General features: G+C 48.9%; 1 protein-coding gene across 1 annotated transcript in view; it reads left to right on the forward strand.

Annotated features, from left to right (window-relative positions):
- Positions 1 to 540: 540 nt before the first annotated feature.
- Positions 541 to 15,278, forward strand: part of RIPK2 (receptor interacting serine/threonine kinase 2) — a 93,956-nt gene continuing 79,218 nt past the window's right edge. Inside the window, exon 1 of the mRNA XM_083187389.1 lies at positions 541 to 639. Coding sequence (XP_083043515.1) covers positions 617 to 639 — 23 coding nt within the window. The 5' untranslated portion in view covers positions 541 to 616. The remainder of the gene's footprint in view (positions 640 to 15,278) is intronic.

Below are 15,278 nucleotides of genomic sequence, written 5' to 3' on the forward strand. Positions count from 1 at the left end.
TGATCACAATTGCACCATTATTTCTTATGTTTCTGAAGTTTTGTTCACAATAATAGTCATTATTCAATATATTTTGCTCTTCATCATTATAGTGACATTTTATTTAAATTTTTCAGCTTGGATAACAAAATATGTACAGATCGTATGTAACTGCTGCTTGACAGACCTGGATGAAGAGAAGACAATTTAAGGTCCATGTGTATTTTATTTATATAAGTCCTAGATCACAATGTGCAAGATATAATGTGTATTATAAGGAAGGATGTGTCCCTTTACTGTAAATTATGTAAAGTATGATGTATTTCACCACGCTCCTCTCTTACTGCTTGGGCCAGCAGCCTGTGTTTATAATGTCACAGAACTATGATAAATTCTAGTATTCACATATTTTCTATTCCTTACAAATGTAGCTGCGCTCACTGTTGCTGTGCTGCGGCCGCTCGTGCTTGTTGGGCGTGCCGTGAACTGTGGAGACGGAGAGCAGAGACTTTTAAACAGTTCACCAGCTGGTTTTACAACAGCTGTAAGCAGTCCCACCAGCTTGAGATCCCAGGGGAGTCCGTCGTATTGGAGGCCAGAGGAAAGAACATCCTCCCATGTGATATCAGTTTGTCATATGAACCCAGACAGAAGGAGAGGGTAGGTCTGCACACTAAGTTATTTTGCCTTCTAATCGAGGCTTTATTCCGCAATTTACTCTATTACTTTTTGCAGGGGTACAGTCCAAAGCAATAAGATCAAAAAACCAAACAGTGTGTCAAAGTGTTTTTAATAAAAGAAGCTCAGTTACAACACATACATTTAGTCTGATTTACAGAGCACGCCAAATTGAGATGTCTATTAGGAATAAAAACCATGCCTGAGACGCCACAGGTCTGCAGTCAATCCCCACACATGATGTCTACCGGCCATCGGCTACTGGGTCGGTCCTGAACCTGCTATCCCTAGCTTCCCAAGCACCGGCATTAGCACTGCACCGAAGTGCCTGCCAACAGCTAAACACTACTTTGAGACCAATGAAGCTCATTTAGATTAGGACATCATAATAATGCTCAACAGCACCACCTTTGGCAGATGCTGGAACTACCTGCTTAACATAAGTGAATGCCTTATATATAGAAAAAATACAATTGGATGATGTTGCGCTGCTGAGAGAGTGAGTGCTGATTGTATCTACCCAGAAGAAATTAGTATTGGACACACTGCTGTAAATATAGCAATTTTATAGTAATAAAAAACACAGAAAATTACAGTACATACATTTTTTTAAAATAAAAAATCTATATTATGAATCACAATAAATAAAACAGGCAATAAGGTTATGAATATCTGGATGGTTATACTGTATAGTTAGGGGTATAAATTCAGTGGGGGTCTCCTGTTATTAATTATGCACTGAAATGAGTACTTGTGTTTGTAGCAGACAGGTTTGGGCAGTTCAGTAGGAATCAAGTCAGAGTCCAAGCATTTAATTAAAAAAATGGGGTCCGTCCTTCTTTAGCATGTATGCAGACACGCAGATCTTCAGTAATTTGAAAGAGGGCTAGTAGTACTGACCATAAATATATATGTTGAATTTTGGACAGAGTGTCCACATTTGCAATGTCAATGCTCTCACCTACTGAATGCTTGAATCCGGTCCTGGGTGAGTGGGGTGAGGTGTGCGGTCAGTCGGCTGTTTGTATTGAAGAAAAAGCCGGTAAATGCCTGTCAGTTTGGAGGCTCGTTTGTATGAGCCACCGCGCTCACTTCCCAGATGCCGGGTATTGAAGCACTCTTGTGCCGCTTGTAGTATGTGCTTAGGAGCACTCCAGATTGAGCGCTCTGTAGGTAACGTGGTCTGGCAGAGCTTGCCCAAATGCCGGGCAGTCGGATGCTTCTGTGCCGCTTGTATCAAATATTCAGGGGTGCTTCTGAATGAACGCCCTTGTATATCACAATTTGTTTACTGTGACTACTCTGTACGTGTCTCAGTTACATTTCTAGCCAATTTGTTGACAACCTGTGTATAAGGAACATACTTTCATATTTCTGCAGTATTAGTCTATAGAGCAACATAAAATAAAAATACACCTTACTTATATTGTAGTTTCTATGCAATAGGAAACCTCTGAAGAAATTGATTCTCCCAGGCTGACTGTATTTTCATTCAGGATTCACTATTCATATAGGAAATCCTATGGTCCTACCTGTTTGTGTAGGAATATAACCAATGTTATCATCATACAACAGAGGTTCAACCACACTCATGCCCCCTGTGTCACCTCCTGCCCCATGTCCTCTCCAGCCTCCTGTATCTCCCCAGCCTCCTGTCTCATAATTTTCATGGGAGGCACCAAGTTGGTACGGTCACCAGACAGTAACACCTTGTTTGCACAGTTTGGCCTATTTTGGGCGGGCTGGAGCTGCCGCTCCACCTGCCTGGTTCCTAATCCGGCTCTTTAGAAAATAAACATACGTACAATTTCCACCAGCAAGAAGAGAAAGTCTTTATTTACTTCTCACAAAGGTGATTTAACTCTTTGAGTGCCAAGTGAATTTGTTAAAATAGGTGTAAAAATTGGCGAGCAAACATTTTTATTCATCACAATGACATGTAATACAAACAAAAGCGTGAATGTGACCATAAAACTAAGTGCAAAAAGTGAATTGCTGAAAAGTCAAATGAGAAATAAAACTTGAACAAACGTGACTTTTTGTTTTGTGGTCGTTTTCAAAAATTGTGTTCAATCCAGGACAATCATTTCCAATGGAGGTGATGCAGTGCATATAAACAGGAATATACAACAACAAAAAGTGTATTAGTTCCAGTCAATATCAATAGTTATGATAGGAATACTGCATACCGTACTCACAGGGGATTCAGTATTAAATCCCGGCGGTCGGGATCCCGGCGTTCAGAATCCCGACGCTGGAATCCCGACCGCCGAAATCCCGACAAGGGGGGGACGTGGATCGCCCCCCCCCCCCCCCTTGCGGGCTCGCTGCGCTCGCCACGCAGCGGGCCCGGTGCCTCGCTACGCTCGGCCCACTAATTTATTCTCCCTACGGGGGTGTCGTGGACACACCCGGAGGGAGAAGGGTCGGGATTTCAGCGGTCGGGATTTCAGCGGTCGGGATTCCAGCGGTCGGGATCCCAGCGTCGGGATTCTGAATGCCGGGATCCCGACCGCCGGGATTTACACTGCATCCCCTCACAGGATAGATGGGAGATAGAAACTCATAACGGTTTATTTGTCTTGAGGCTCAAGAGTATCTTTGGGTATCTATATCAGGGTCCTGGTCTCATATATTGGGTTTGTATGTTGGGTATCCAGGAAACAAGGAAGACAAGTTATAATAAAACACTATACTGTACATGCCTGGGCTTTTTATCAATACAGGTTTTCCGTGTGGTGTTCAGTATGTCATAAAAATATGCATACCTACTGTAACTCACCACAAACAAAATTTAACAATTGCGCATCAAGGTTACTTTCAATAAATAGTGAAATAAGTTACAACATTTCACCATGGTTTGAAAGAAACTATTCTTGACTTGAACTAATACACTTTTTGTTGTTGTTGTTGTTGGCTATTCCAGTTTATATGCACTGCATCCCCTCCATTGGAAAAAAATGTCCTTGATTTAATTTTTTTTTTTTTAAGAACAATCACAACACAACAAAGTCACATTTGTTCAAGTTTTATTTCTCAGTTGTTTTTTGCTATATATGTATCCAATTTTGGTTGACATTTTCGGCAATTTATTTTTGCAGATCGCATAGTATTTTTACCTTGAACCAATATGTGGCACGTACCTCATGTATCATAAACCTATGTCTGAGCTTGCAAGACAGTTTTCTTTTATGTATAATAGCTCTATGTATATTTAATGTTGTTACAGAATTGTAGTCAGCCATGTATCAAGCAATAGAAAGAGTTGAGAAGTCGCCCATTGCAACCAAACTGATACATTAATCGCGATGGTATCGGCATCCCAGTGCTTGGGATGCCGGCGGTCAGAAGACTGACAGTCACATTCTGATGTGCAGAATCCGGACACACAGGTCGCAAGAATTCTAACCATACCCACCTTAACCCTAATCCTCCTTACCTGCAGCCTAACCCCCCATTGCAGCCTAATCCAACCTCCCCCCCCCCCCCCTCCATCACCACAGCCTAACCTAAGAGTGCCCGATACACACTGGGCAATTTTGAGCTGAAAGACGCTCAGTTTTGTCATTTGAGCCACTTTCAGCTCAAAAGCCGCCCAGTGTGTACAGCTGGCGATGAGCGCTGATGTGCGCTCCTGCACATCATCATTATTGGCTGGTATTACCAGCAGATGAGCGACAGGGTGGATGGCTTTCCGTAGTGTCCTGCTACAGAAAGCCGTCCACCCCTGGAAAAAGCACACAGAAGGGCAGTATGTATGCACTGAGCGATTTTCAGCCCAAAGATTTTCCCCATCATCATTGTCCATACGCACTGGGCAAAATCACAGTTACTGTACATCTGCCCACCTGCAGCGTACATGGTTTTGTCCATTAAAGAATGAGTTTGCTTTTTGCAAGTGAACCTGAGTACTGAGTACTTCAAACCCTATACTTGATACAGTATTAAATATACATTTCTATTCCAGGTGGTAAATTTACTGAAAATTTGTTTTAGAACTATTTTTTTAAACAATTTGAAACTATCAATATTGATCATTAAAAAAATATACTTTTAGTAAATAGGTGATTTAAACCCTGAAACACACAATAAATGCTTATAAAATTCAATTTTACTCGATCAACAATCTATATGGTTCTTTGGTACCCTGACTAAAGGAACTGCACACCTCAAGTCAAAACTGCAATGTCTTCTGCGATGTGCCATTCTAGAATGCAATGTTCAGCGCCCTGCAGCTAATTTCAACTTGCCCACAAGGGTTCTTACAAATGTCCATTCTGTATCATACCTCCCAACATGACCCTCTCCCGGAGGGATAGGACGCTCTTTTCCTGGACTCCCCCTTTAATTTATGATTGCCATCACCTGTGTTGAAACTAGAGATGTGCAGACTCGGATTCCGGAGATCCGAGCCCCCACGGACTACATCATTAGCACCTTATTGGATCCCCGAGTCACATGCTCCCCAAGGGTCACACACACAGCCTGGGATGTTTAACCCATTCCATGCCTAGTGCTGGCATTACATTAATCTAAACATCCTAGCACCTCATGTGTGTGTACCTCTAGCATGTTAAACCTTAACTTAACTTAACTTATCTTAACATAAAATCTGAAATAAAGACTCGGAGACATCGGTTTGGCAGAAATTGTTAGCTGATTTATAATTTGAATATTTAAGCTAGTTTTTGATTTGATTAAACTAATTTAAATAAATGGTGGCCAAGAAAGAATGGCTACTAAACTAAACTCCACCCCCAAACTCAGCATACGTAATCAAACTACCCTACCAAGCAGTATCCACTCGACCTACTACATTGCCAGGTGGTCTCGCTGCCCCCGAGCGGGAGATCGAGCGAAAGGCCTAAGTCAATGAATAGGCGAGCGCACCGAAAACAATCTATATACGTTGCATAAATGGGTAATGAAGGCTAAGAAACTATTAACCTGCCGTTCTTTCCCGCCAAGGCATGAACCCTGATCCCAGGGTACAGCCCCGCCACCAGCCTAAGACACCCTTGCAACAACCAGAAGCTGATCCTCCAGTAACATAAAGAGTCCCTCTGGAACTAAATGAACCCCATCAGGCCTAAACAGGTGATGGCACTTGAGCCTAATCCGTGTATGAGGTATAACAGCACCGCCGGCCGTTAAAACCCACCTGGCAACAGCCAAATTAAGCTTCTGTCTGGCCTTGTCAACCGCCTTAGCTTCTCTGGCCCCTCTCCAACAAATACGAGGCACAATAAAAGACCACACTAACCTACAGTGTGGCCAGGCTGCACAAATGACCTCCAGATCACTCAAGATCTGGGCCCGCAATCTCAATTGGGACATTTTTCCAAGGTCGTTGCCACCGAGATGAAGCACCAGGACTTTGGGCACACCGAACCTGCGAACATTCACCATAAGGAATGACTTCAGGGCGCCCAAGTCATTCCCCTAACACCCAACCACCTAATGGATTGAGAGCAAGGAAACTCAGGCCCCTCCCCAGAGGCAATCAACCTAGCAGCCCAATAGATAAAGGAGTGACCCACTACCCACACCTTTAACCTATCGTACCCCACACCTATAAAAAGGAGAAGAAAAAAGAAGCCATTAGTAAGGTTGTATTGATATGAAGGGACATGTTATTGGACTAGAGGATCTGCAAAAAAAGAAAAAATTTGTAAGATTCTGATTGTGGCACGTATTGGTGCCGGAGACATGCTTCAATCACAATTGAAGCCATACCAGGATACAAGAGGGAAGAGTCACAAACAATTGAGGGTAACAATACGTGGAAGGGGATGCGGAATGAAAGGTGTACTCGGCCGGAGAAAAAACGACTGGACCTGCTGAGGGACTCTTAATTAAGACTATAGCCGAATTAAAGGTCAATTCAGTCCGTCAGGTCAGGCAAAAAGCGAGAAAACTCCGGACGCTGGCCCAACAGCAGAGCGTAGCTAATCCCCGAGTAGGAAGGACAAGGGTAGGGGTAATAAAGGATCATTCAGCATCCAAACAAAACAAACAAGACAGCACAGCGCGCTCAGGGCAGGAGGTGAGGCCTAATATATTTCTTATAGCTAGCAGAGCGCCACCTCCCTAAAGCCTTAATGTCCCCAATAGATCGCCCAGCCACAGCAGCAGATGTGGACGCCCCAATGCGAAAGGAAAGGGTACCGAACTCCCGAGGGGAATGACCCACTCCTGCCAAACAGCGACGCAACATCCAGCGAAACTGGTAAAGAGTCACCGGGGACTCGTCATAATGCAAGAGCCAAGAGCCCTCGCGGGGTGGCCGCACCAACTCATACTGCGAGGCAAGTGCCACCGGGCAGACCCCCTCCGGACTCACGGGCGCTAATGATACCCATCTACCCCTAGCCGCCTGATCTGTTTTGGACCGCCTAAGCTTTACCCATAGTGTCCCAGAATCTAATCGCACATCAGACAACAAAAGGACCGCTTCCCTTGACTTAGCCGGCGCCACAATTTCAGATACTCGGAAAGCCCCATAGAATGCCAAAGAAAAAAACAGGCGGAATAAGAGGGTCTCGTACACTGAGTCAGCGCAGTGACCCACCTCATCCATCAGGGCCGGGAGCATGGAAGCATCTATAGGACGACGGGCGTCCGGGGGGACTGGGGAAACACGGGACCAGCCCTTCATTGCTCTGGTAACTAAGAGACTTTTTGTAGTCAGGATAGCCCTTAAGCCTACAGAAAAAGGAAATCCCTGCTAAATAGCGGGACGCCACTGCCCTGGACCTGCCAGAGCTGTACAAATGCCACAGGAAGGACGACAAGTGCTTGTACCCCCGCCTACCTGCACGCATGGCCCCTCCAGAGAACTCCTCCCACTCGGTCCAGGCCTGCCGATATGTCCTAAGGGTAGCAGGTGCCAGGGAGGACTCGGCTAACCCCTCCATTCAGGCCCGATCACCTGCCAAACAGAAGAGGGGCAGGGAACCCCCGCAGAGTCAGCCAACGGGGGCCAGTTCCCGAAAGCATTGCCACTGGAAGCGAGAAAGGGCATCAGCCACCTCGTTCTCGACCCTGGGCACGTGTCGCGCCCTGAACAATATGTTGAAGCACAAACATTGGAGAAACAGGTGATTCAACACGCGCAACACAACAAGCTTTTTGGCCCTCTGGTTGTTAATGGCGTGAACCGCCCCTAAATTATCACACCAGAAAAGCAGACTCCTGTTCGCCAGGCGAGGTCCCCAGATCTCCATGGAGACCATAATGGGGAACAACTCCAACAGCAGCAAGTCTCGCGTCAGGCCTGACTCAAACCAACCAGGGGGCCAAGGAGCAACACAGCAGCTACCCGCTAAAAAACAACCAAAGCCAGTGGAACCTGCGGCATCAGCGAACAGCTGTAACTGAAGGTTGTCCACTACCGGGGCCAACAAGATCCGCACACCGTTGAAATGCTGGAGGAATGCAGCCCAAACCTCCAGGTCTTGCCTAATCTCGCTCGACAGGCGGACTAGGTGATGCGCTCTGGCCACCCCAGCAGTGGCACGTTCCAACTTTCTACAAAACAACCTGCCCATAGGGATAACTTTACAAGTGGAATTCAGCTGCCCCAGCAAAGACTGAGCCTGACGCAATGGAACTTTTCTGGCTCGGCGACAAACGTCTATGGCCTCCCCAAGCTTCATGACCTTATCCCGCGGTAGCAAGCAAAGCCCCTGCACGGAGTCGATCTGGATCCCCAGAAAGGAAAGACACGTGACAGGGCCCTCCGTTTTCTCCTCCGCAATCGGAACCCCAAATTGGTGGAAAAGAGAACGGATGCTATCCAAGATGGCCGCACAACGTGTGGACCCAGCCGACCCCACACACAGAAAGTCATCAAGGTAATGAGCGATCCCGCTCTCCCCTGACAACTGCTCCACATACCAATGCAAAAAGGTACTGAACCTCTCAAAAAAGGCACAGGATACCGAACACCCCATCGGCAAGCATTTGTCGATGAAATACTCCTCTCCGAAAGCCCATTAACCTGAAAGTATTGGGGTGTAATGGAAGCAGCCGGAACGCGGATTCAACATCAATCTTAGCCATAAGGGCCCCTGTACCATATGACCTTACCATAGCCAGAGCATCGTCAAATGACTGATAAGCCACTGAACAGCATGCCTCCGGAATGGCGTCATTGACAGAGAAACCCGCAGGGTAAGACAGATGTTGAATTAGGCGGAATTTGCCAGGGACCTTCTTGGGCACGACTCCTACTGGGGAGATAACCAAGCCATCTACTGGGGGCTGATCAAAGGAGCCGGCCATACGCCCCAACTGTAACTCTTTGTCCACTTTTTCCCTTAACACTTCAGGGAGTGAACGAGCAGACTGCAGGTTTCTGAAGGAGCCCCCTCTAACTACGCCCTGAACTGGCAACTGGAACCCTGGACTAAAACCCTGAAACAAAAACTCTGCAGTCGCCCTATCCGGGTATCGGCTAAGCCAGCCGGCCATCGCCTCGACCCTAACCGGGGTATGAGCCCTATCGAGGGTTCCCGGAGGGACCCGCCTTGGAGGAGGAACCTGCGCTCGCCCCTCTGCCGGGGCGGCTGCCCCAAAAGCAGCTGGAGGTTCCCGGAACAATTAATGCAGACATGTTTAAACCTGCATTTCTGTCCCAGCTGGCAAGAGGAGTTGTTATAAGCATAACATTTCCCCTTTGCCTGCCCTGTCCCCGCAGGCCTGGCCCCAGGCGCAGGACGTTGCGCCTGCGGGGTGCCTGGGGGAACCCTGGGTGCATTGGAGGGGGCCGCGGCCGCTGCAGCAGCTGTCGCTACACCCTCGACTGCACTCAGATGGACCCTGACCACTTCCATCCACACCTCCACATCCTTACACCCCATGTCCAATATGTGCAAGCAATCCTGCTTGCGTCAGAACTGCTCATCGTAGGTACGCCAAGCAGCGCCACCATATTTGAGGTGCATGTCATGGACCATACAGATGTACCTTATGACATTCATATGCTCCTCAGGCCTGTCCTCCAGGTAGCAGGCTGCGAATATGCAGAAAACTGCCAGCCAATTATCATAGGAGCGGTATGCCTCCGCCCCTTTCCCCCCTTTACCCTTGGCCTCTTTGAACGCCTTCTTGGACTCCTCCGTCAGGCTAAAAACATCCACAAAATCCCCCTTTTGAATTTTAACCCTACAGCTCTCTCTAAGGCCCCTCAACACTGCCGTGTAGTCGCAGTGCACCACCCTGGGAAGGTTACGCCTCTTGCGTTCCCTACGTGATAAGGCCGCCTTTTTCCTTCGTTTTGTCCCCTGCGCTAAGCGCCCCGCGCCCTTTTTAGCATACTTAGCGGCCCGCTTGCGGGCCTTAGCCGCGCTGCCATGGTCAGACCCACCGGCAGAAGAAGAGTTAGATCGGGTGCCCTGGGAACCACCTGACGACCCCTCAGAATCAGACCCTGCCCCCTCCTCATCAGAGGCCTCACCTGCCAACTCTGGCTGAGCAGCCCAGGTATCATCATCCGTGTCGGCATCGTCAGCCGTGTCGACCTCCTCGCCGACAACATCCCGTCATGACCCGTCAGTGTCAGGGAAATCTTCTTCCATGGCAGTATCATACTCGTCCGGGACGGGGGCTGAGCGGCCCGAGGCCCGGCGTGAGGGACCCCGCCTATGGGCCCGCCGTGGGGTGGGTTCGACGGTGTCAGGGTTACGGGCAGACCTCCCCCCCCATCACCGCTACTGCGTTGCCCATATACTGTATGGCCCGCATGAATTGGGAGCAACCCCGGGCGACACCCCTACTGGCCGAAGCCGGTGACCTCCCACTAGCACCGTCACCCCCCGCGTCCCGAGGCATTGCCTGCACCAGAGGAGCCAGAGCACCAGCGACCGAGGACCAAGCAGCAGATAGGGCCTCGGGGTCAAAGGCCATGTCGGCAGATCCCGCCGCAGGGCCCCGACCAGTCCTTCGACCATGTCGACCACCGTGGGCGGAGCTTCTGCCCCGAGCATGTCCAGAACCCCTATGTCCCCCACCCGCAGCGTCACCAGTGGGCCTATATGGCCTCGGGGACCCCGGTGGGGAATTCCTCGCTAACCCCAGATACCGCCGTGCCTCCACACCTCCACGCGCCCTGGCTGGCGTCGGCGCAAGCGGAGCCCTACGAGCCCCAGCAGCAGGCTGGGAGCTCTGAATGAGGCCCCTATCAGACTGAGGAGACAAACTCCTCTGTGACCCCGCAGCTTCACCCCTCCCGGGAACCCCCCGCTGACTCCTAGCAGGGGCCGGGGCCGTGGATGCTGAGGCAGCATTAGGCCCCCTCCCACCCGTGGACGCGCGCCGCAGCTTCACGCCGCCCACCAGCCGACCCGTAGGAGGCCGCAGCCGGGGGCTAGGGCAAACAGACACAGCCCTCCTCACACGCCGACCACGTGGTAAGTGCGACAGCGGGCAGCTGGGCATCCTCAGAAGCAAAACGGGCAGGCAGCCTGGCAGAACGCCGTGGGCGCGGGGACCGAGTGGACATGGCCTAGCAGAGGGAAAGGTGCTTAAATTAGGACAAGTGGGAGCTCAGGGAAAAACATCCACTCACCAAAATTTCAGCAGGAAAGAGAGGAAGACTCCTCCTTTTCCTGACCCAATATTCAGCTAACTCTGCCATTCCCAAGCACCTTATTGGATCCCCGAGTCACATGCTCCCCAAGGGTCACACACACAGCCTGGGATGTTTAACCCATTCCATGCCTAGTGCTGGCATTACATTAATCAAAGCTACTGGTGGTGTGTAATATAACTACCTTTTGTGGTGACCACTGGCAGTGCTACTGCCTGCCTGCCTACCTACCTAGTAGTTTATTTTCTCTACTTACTAGGCTGCTATATTATTAATACTTAATTAATTGAATTATATATAGTCCACTGGTGCTGCCTGCACTGAATACTGTGAATAGCGGTTGCCAGTATTATTTACTCAGTCCACTGTTGCCACTGGCAGTGTTACTGCCTAAGTGTACCTACCTAGTAGTACAACTACATACTAGGCTGCTATATCTAATTTAATAAAAAAATAATACTTGTGCTGTGTGGGACTGTAAAAAATAATTCCATGCTGCTGGTGCACTGACGTGTGCCACTGAGTGCCACTGCCAAGCAGTATCTAATAATAAAATTAATTATTATAAATTCTGCTGGTGCACAATACTAGTATTGCTGACGTATCTACCTGTCTTGTGCCTAGTACTGTCTTATCTACCTGTCGGGTGCCTAGTACTGCCGTATCTACTGCTGCAGTGCCACTCTTACATGAGCCATGTGTTTGTGCCGCACACTTGTGTGGCCTAGCATAGTTATCCAGCTACCTCAGTGCAACCTTTTGCCCTAAAAACAATATTGTGAGGTGTGAGGTGTTCAGAATAGACTGGAAATGAGTGGAAATGAATGTTATTGAGGTTAATATAGCGTAGGAGCTATAAAAAAAAAAAAACCTCTGCGATTTTAGCAGTTTTTATGCTTTTTTTAACAAAAAAATCAGAACCGAAAATCCCAAAAATCCAAACACAAAACACTTAGGAGGTGTTTTGCCAAAACCCATTAGAACCCAAAACCTCGAGGTCATCAGAACCCAAAATCCGAAAAGTGGCCCGTGCACATCCCTAGTTGAAACACCTTTCTTATAAATTAACCTGGCATGTAGATCTAATGCATACCTCCCAACTTCTTGGCTGCTGGAATAGGGACACTCGCGCGGCGCTCCTGAAAAGGGGGCGGGGCCTATGCAAATGAGGCCGCGGCTTATGCAAATTAGCCGCGACCCCGTTTTCGGCCGCGAATAGATGCTGTGCGCATGCGCACAGCGTCTATTCAATCAGCTTGGGGGGCTCCCAACTGCCACCCCCCACAGCGGGACAATGCCGGCCGCGGGTGGGACCCGAAAATCGGGACTGTCCCGCTGAAATCGTGACACTTGGGAGCAGTGGCGGAACTTGTGAGTGGTTGGCCCAGGGGCAAAAATATAATTTAGGCCTCCCACCTCCAGTCCAACATAAGTTCACAATATGCCACACAGCAGTGGTTGGCAGCAGTGGGCCCCTTAGTCCTTATGGGCCCCGGTGCAATGCACCTGCTGCACCAATGGTAGTTCCGCCTCTGCTTGGGAGGTATGGTAATGCAGGCATGTCCAAACTATGGCCCTCCGGCTGTTTTGAAACTACACATCCCAGCATGCTTTGCAATAGTTTTAGCATTCCCTAATAGCAAAACTGTGGCAAGGCCAGTCCTGGTTAATCAGCACTGTGCATGAGCATGGAATTTTGGTGCTCCGCTTCAGGGAGACGGGCACTACATCTGTACTTTGCAGGGCCATGGACTCTATTACAAACTATGGCCCCTATCCAGACCTGATCGCTGCTGTGCAGATTTGCACAGTGGCCGAGTATCGATGTTTTGCACATGCATCTGGAAAACAATGCACACGTGCGATACCGGCCAGCAATGAATACCTGACATTGTTTTTCCTTCACTAGATGTTCGCAAGGTGATTGACAGGAAGTCGGCATTTGGAGGTGGTATCCGGCCATTTAATGGGAGTGCCAAGAAAAACACGGGCGTGATTGAATGTATGCAGGCGGGCGTGCCTAGGGAAAACGCAGTCCTGCCCAAGCGGTTTAGGGGAGAATGTGTGATGTCGGCTCCGGCCTTGTTTAGGCTGATTTCATCGCTGCCACCGAGTAAGTGGGGGATTACAGCACTCATTGCGGCATCTGCCATGAGTGGTAAAATCATTCGATGGTGAGCGTCTTACGAATGATTTTAGACATTTTCATTCTGCTGTGAATTCTTTGTTAGCTGTACACATCTATTCTCACAGCCTGCACATTACCGTCATTTGCAAAGCTAGATATCACAATAGCAGGGCGGCTGAATCATGCAATGAGGGATTAATTCAGCATGGATCACTATTTAGAGAAATCATAATCCGTCCAATTATGAACAAGTTCATGTGTGCATCTGCCACATGTAAAACTAGCCAATGGGAGTCTGGGGGTGGTTCTATTGAAGCTTGTAGTGTGTGCGTGTGTCTTGTGACTGCTGCAGAGACTGCTAGTCCCGGGGTAAGGCAGTCAGCACATATATTTAATACCACTTTATATGTATGTATATATGTGTTGACCAGTTTCCCACTACGTAATGCCTATTTTGTCAGCACTGTATAGCAGGGGGCGGAGCCATGAGGACACGATCGTGCCACCAAACCCCCTGCCCTGCACAGGCCATCTTTGTGGTCACCAGTACTCCTATGCACAGATCCACCCCCCCTCCTGGAGAAGTGGGCAATAAAGTCTGCAGATGTGGCGCAGATACATGTACTTGATGTAAACCAAGAGTTTGATTAGCTTGTCATATAAGCAAAAAAGGGATTCAGTATTGAATCCCGGCGGTCGGGATCGCGGCGTTCAGAATCCCGGCGCCGGAATTCCGACAGCCGAAATGCCGACAAGGGGGGGACGTGGATCGCCCCCCCCCTTGCGGGCTCGCTGCGCTCGCCACGCAGCGGGCCCGGTGCCTCGCTACGCTCGGCACACTAATTTATTCTCCCTCCAGGGGTGTCGTGGACACCCCAGGAGGGAGAAAGTGTCGGCATTTCGGCGGTCGGGATTCCGAACGCCGGGATCTTAACTGCATCCCGCAAAAAAGGACACAGATGGAAAAAATCATGTTTGTCACATCCACCATGGCGTTTGCCCAAGATCCCTGTACTGTGCCCAGTCCTGAACCCTCTAGGTGCACTAGAAACCATGGTGCTCACCTCTGCTATGTCTCTGGCTCCACTGGGGTACATGTGGCCGTGTTGTCATCGCGCGGTGACACTGGTGTATTGTGCTCCAGCTCCATGCAGGGCATGAGTAGCATATCGCCATGTGTGTTTGTGCCTGGTCTGTATCTGTGTAAAGGCTGGTGCTTGTGCAGCTGCATACAATCAGGGTTTCCCAGCCTCTCCTGCACGGCTCCGCCTCCCTCTCTGATTGCCTGACCAATCCCAGCACAGCTCACCTGGTAAGTACTGGCTGCTCAGGCTCATCCAGCAGTCAGTACAATGATGTCGATTTTGTAGCATCATTGCTCCTACCTGGCTCTGTAGTACTCACTACAATCCTGAGCTTCCGCTCTCACCTGGCTCTGTAGTTCCCACTACAATCCTGAGCTTCCCCTTGAGAAGATCCTGCTGGCCGTTTACTGCATCGAGTACCACAGGACTCTGCTTATCGCCTATTTGGACAGCGAGGTCAGATCCTCAAAGGGGTCTCACCTTGCTATACTCCCGACAGTCACTTCCAAAGGTTACCTCTGGCAGCAGCCACGACCATAAACTGCAAGGATTCCTCTTCTCCAGTTATCTTCATTTATTAACTTCAAATCCTCATCCAATCATCCAATCCTCCAATCAGCAACCAATCATCCAATCTTCAAATCCTCATCCAATCCGCAACCAATCATCCAATCTTCAAATCATCATCCAATCTTCTAACCTTCATCCAATCTTCATACCTTCATCCAGTCTTCATACCTTCATCCAATCATCCAATCTTCCAATCTGCAATACAATCTTCATTCGTTCTTCAAGTCATCCAATCCTCAATTCCTTC

This window comes from Crinia signifera, chromosome 5 (assembly GCF_055691185.1).
Source record: "Crinia signifera chromosome 5, ASM5569118v1, whole genome shotgun sequence".
Lineage (NCBI taxonomy): Eukaryota > Metazoa > Chordata > Amphibia > Anura > Myobatrachidae > Crinia > Crinia signifera.